The 5011-nt window shown below is 43.3% G+C and overlaps 1 protein-coding gene across 1 annotated transcript in view; it reads left to right on the forward strand.

The window, feature by feature from the left end:
- NEK9 (NIMA related kinase 9) overlaps positions 1-5011 on the forward strand; it is a 51981-nt gene that overhangs the window by 19307 nt on the left and 27663 nt on the right. Inside the window, exons 9-10 of the mRNA XM_007941357.2 lie at positions 1013-1063; positions 1498-1690. Of these exons, the coding sequence (XP_007939548.1) occupies positions 1013-1063; positions 1498-1690 (244 nt within the window). The remainder of the gene's footprint in view (positions 1-1012; positions 1064-1497; positions 1691-5011) is intronic.

The following is a 5011-nucleotide window of genomic DNA, read 5'->3' on the forward strand; positions in this document are numbered from 1 at the left end:
TCCCAGTCGCTACTCGCCAAAGTAGTAGGTGGAACAATGTTTTGTATAGTATGTTATGCCAGTTGAGTTTGATGTCCCCCTGCAGCGCTTTTAAACGATACTGATGTCTGGGTACTACCCCTGGAGTTCAGATATAATTGACTTAGGCTGAATGAGAACCTTGGGCTAGAACATGGGATATAAGTAGAGGGAAGGAAGGTGTGATAGGGAATCTTGACTGCCAAGCAGAGGAATCTGTGTAATTCGTAAGATAATAAAGAGGTATTGGATGTTTATGAGAGGACAATTCATATGATTAGAGGTGTGCTCAAGGAAGGGCTGTTTAACAACAATAATGTACAGTGTTAAATCAGTATAGCACTGATTAAAGTGTAGGCTTTCGGTAAGTGAGACCAATTAGGAGATGTGACCAGTCCAGGTGAGAAGTAGAGCCGACCAGAACTAGGGTGGTGAACTAGAAAGGGAGAGGTGAGTATAGAAGGCACTGTATAGGTAGAATCTGTAGAACTTGAATATTGAAGTAAGGCAGAAGGATGAGTCAGAGCTTTTAAGATTTTAAGGTTTGAGATTTTAAGCTCAGTTGACAAGGAGAATGGGGTACCAGTTACTGAAATAGGAGAGTCAGGAGGAAAAACTGGCTTGGGAGAAAGATAATGAGCTCAGATTTAGAGATGATGAGTTTGGAGAGTCAGTGAGAAGACTGGATGGATATGTCCAACATGTACTTAAAAAGTATGTCAGAGGTTCTTGAGGGCTGGAGTATTTCCTGGAATAGAAAGCAAATGGCCAAACTGCTGGCCCCCTTGTATTAGTGAATTTCCTAATTCCAGGCCTGTGAACCTGGTACCTAGCATAACTATTTGAGTTAGAGCAAGTTACTTTCCTAAAAGTATTGTAATATTACAGGAGGCTTATGGTTTATGAGAAGAATAAATCTGTGAACTATTGTAAGAGGCAATGCAGTAGAAGAGCCTGTTGTTTCACTCATTGACCTTTGCTGTTCTCTTGGTAGAGAGATGGAGGAAAGAGTCACGCTGCTGAATGCACCAACAAAGAGGCCAAGGTAACGTGCAAGAAACTCTAGTTAGTTTTTCCTAGGTTAACACCGGGGTTCTTTCTTGAGTCTATGCATTGTTTGATCCCGGTAGCCTGTGGCATCCCTTTAGGAGTCAGTATCTACTTACACATCAGATCATCATTTCTGGGAAGAAGAAGGCTATCATTTCACTCTGACCCAAAAGTGGACATCATTACCACCCTGAATTTAAAAAGTGTAGGTGTAAGGGTCAGACTGGAACCTGATCTGGGCCTGTGATGAAGCCCTGAGGCAGGGATTGCAAAGCCTGCTATGATGGAGGGTTTTGAAGTAAGTTGTAGGAGAAGAACATACTTTCTCATACCATAATTGGCAGTTCTTCTCAGGGAATAGACTGGAAGCATTTTTCTCTGATTTGGTTTTTATGTTAAATGTGCCTTTGTGTTGGGGGTTGTTGGCAGGTCAAGCACGGTGACTGAAGCACCCATTGCTGTGGTAACATCGAGAACCAGTGAAGTCTATGTTTGGGGAGGTGGAAAATCCACTCCTCAGAAACTGGACGTCATCAAGAGTGGCTGTAGTGCCCGGCAGGTGTGTGCAGGGAATACCCACTTTGCCGTGGTCACAGTGGAGAAGGAACTGTACACCTGGGTGGTAAGTGAGAGCTAAGTGCTTTGGATCAGTGTGATAAGCCTCATTGTAGGCTGGGCCCAGGGGGTCTGAGCGTATGTTAGTTGGATGTGTGCTGGGAGAGTAGCAGCATGGGGTGATGGGATGTAAGCTCTTATGAGAGCAGGGATTTTGTCTGTTTAGGTTGCTGATACACATATTAAAAAAAAAAAAAACACTGCTGTTGAATTAATTCTGACTCATAGCGACCCTATAGGACACAGTAGAAGTGCCCCATAGGCTTTTTTATGGAAACAGACTACCTCATCTTTCTCCCACAGAGTGGCTTGTGGGTTCAACCTTTTGGTTAGCAGCCGAGTATTTTAACCACTGTGCCCCCAGAGCTCCTCATATTATGGCCCCTGTAAGTATATTTCAGAGCAGCCTTGGTGGGGGAAGTTGCATGAGGTGAAGTCCAGAGGAGAGCAAGCTCCGGCTTCCAAGAGTCCTCTCCCAGGGGAGTCACACAGAAGGCGTATGCTTAGTTATTCCAGCAATGAGTTTTGACAGTGTGTGAAATGTTGCCTATCAGGAAGTTCGTTAGCAGCTGTGCTCAGGGTATTTATTGGGTGTTGATAACATAGGCACCCCTACCTAGCAAGTACCAGCATCCCAGACTCCCAGCAGGAACGCAGGTATTCAGCATATACCATATCATTTGCACAATAGTTTGGGTACAGTGAGCCACTCTTCCAGGGAGTGGTGGAAACCTGGCTGAAATCTTAGTTCATAGACCCAGGCAAGGGTCGGCCTTACAAGCAGGACATTTTTAGCATAGCAGTCTCAAGCCTATGTTCACTCTTCTATACAACATGCTGGTTCCCTAATCTACTATCTACTAGTCTCCTCAACTGTTGTAAACTTCCCCATTCACTGCAGACCTCTGACCTTCCCCTCACTTCCTCCTTTCCTTTTAGCAGTTGGCCTTACTCTTTTCTTTATCTTAAAATGGATACCATTAAAGTGAGCTCCTTTAATTTTGTACCGCTGAGCCTGTATCCAAAGTCCTGATGGCACAGTGGTTAAAGTGCTTGGCCACTAACCAGAAGGTTGGTGGTTGGAACCCACCAGCTGCTGCATAGGAGAAAGATGAGGTAGTCTGCGTCCATAAAGAATAACAGCCTTGGAAACCCTATGGGGCAGTTCTACTCTGCCATATAGCATTGCTATGTGTCAGAATCAACTCTAAGGCAATGAGTTGGAACCTATATCCACACATACCTTTTCTTTGTTTTTCCTTTTCTTTTTAGGACTGACCTCGCCCCCAGGGGTCTTTGGAGACCTCACTTCAATTCTACCCTCTCCCTCTATTCTCTGCCTTTATTTCTTTCTACTAGCTCATTTCCTTTTGCATTTAAACCTACTTAAGCATCTGTCTTCTTTTCTTCTTTCTTTTGTGATTTGGGTAAAAGTTTACGGAGCAAGTTCATTTCAGTCCTCTCACTGCTTAAAGAAACTTCCCTCAACCTTTTGTCCCACTCTAGATTCCACTCAAGCAGCTTCCATCCCTGCCATTCCATTGAAACTGATTTTAACCAATGACTTATAAATTGCTAAAATAAAAGATGATTTTTAGTCCTTACTTTGCCTGATCTCTCAGCAGCATTTGGCACGGATGACCACTTTCTTGGAGGTTTTGTCTTCCTTGGCTTCCTTGACAGTAGATTTACTTGGCTTTTCTCCTGTCTCTCTGGCTGTGCCTTGTCAGGCTCGTTCCTCTCTATCTATGACCTTGTTTTAGGCCCATATTTCTTCTCACTCCTCCTCTCTCTGAGAGCGCTCCTTTTGTCCTATGGATTCAATTACCTTCTTAAGGGCCAGACTCTGTTTGTTTTATTCAGTGCTTTATCACCAGTGCGGAGCAGAGTGGACATTCACCTGTTTATAGAATGAATGAATGAATGGCTCAGCCTGTGTTGTAGAATCTTGATTTGCTATTATTTCTAAACTCTCTTCCTTAAAGAACTAGCCCCTAGCGGTGGGCTACCAGAAGTGCAGTGAAATTAATGCCTTAAAAACATTTCTGTAAAGACTTAAGAGTGGAGTCATTGAGTGGAAAGAATGCCTTCTCACTGTAGAATTGTTTGAACCTCATTTAAAACTGTTACCAGTGCTGTGCAGCAGCCTCTTTGATATTATAGCCGGATTCTTTATAACGTCCATGTTTCAAGGAAACTGGCCAAAGTTTGTAAAATCTCTAATAAGAATTTTCAAGAGGCTCCACTCCTGTAGAAAGCAATCAAATTAGACTCTATAAAGAATTTTTCAGCATTGCCCATATTTAAATATATAGTTTACCTTGAACTTGAGGGAGGTTAAAAAAAAGAAGTTGGGAATGTGCCCTTTTAAGGCCTGATAGAGATCAATCTGGATATACTTTTTAAACCTTCTTCACCTGTTGGTAAGTGGGTTATACCACTAAAAATTTAATCCTCTTACCATTTTTTCCTAATTTTTAAACTTCCAGCTGATTTTTTCATTATAGATAGTCCCCACTTTTTGAAAGTTCACTTGTTTTGGTTACCTACTACTGCTCTGACAGGAATATACCACAAATGAACAGACGAGTTTATTCTCTTACAGTTTGGAGGCTTTAAGTGTGAGTTCAAAGTACCAGGTTCTAGGGGCTGGGTGAAAGCCCCTCAACCTTGGGCTTCAGTTCTATTTCCTGCTCCCGGCCCACCGAGGCTAGAGACTTTTCTTCACTCAAAAAGCTACTAGCTGCTGAGGCTGACAAGCTCAAGGTTGACAAGTAAAAAGGCACAGTCCCGATGTTACCAAACTACAAGGCAGGCTATTAATTCAAGTCCATTGAAAGTCCCAAGGTCAGCAGAGCATAGTACGCTGCTGAACAATGACACAGCTACATTCAGGGTTCAAGCACACCATAAGCTAGAGACCGTTCCCCAAGGCTTTTCCTTATATATAGGAAGCAGACCACATCTCTAAGGCTGCTCACAGTAGATTCCACCACGGAGTTGACTGCCATCTTCCGTCTGCCATCCTCATCATGGGGAATACTACATCCAGCTGCCCAGCCACTCAGTCAGGCCCAGCCAGCTAGACACACAAACTGAACTACCACGTCACTTTACACCACTTTGCCTTTACAAAAGGCCTACATTAGCACTTGTTTTCATTAATTGAAAGAAATCCAAAGAGAATCTTTTGCTTTTACAAATAAAGGTGTAAAGTGAAACTTGTTGTTGTTATTTGCCGTCGAGTCAGCCCCGACTCATAGCGACCCCTCCTTGGGTTTCCGAGGCAGTATCACTACGGAAGTAGGATTGCCCAACCTTCCTTCCG

Source organism: Orycteropus afer, unplaced genomic scaffold (assembly GCF_000298275.1).
Source record: "Orycteropus afer afer isolate SDZICR_OR568_19922 unplaced genomic scaffold, OryAfe1.0 scaffold00079, whole genome shotgun sequence".
Taxonomy (NCBI): Eukaryota; Metazoa; Chordata; class Mammalia; order Tubulidentata; family Orycteropodidae; genus Orycteropus; species Orycteropus afer.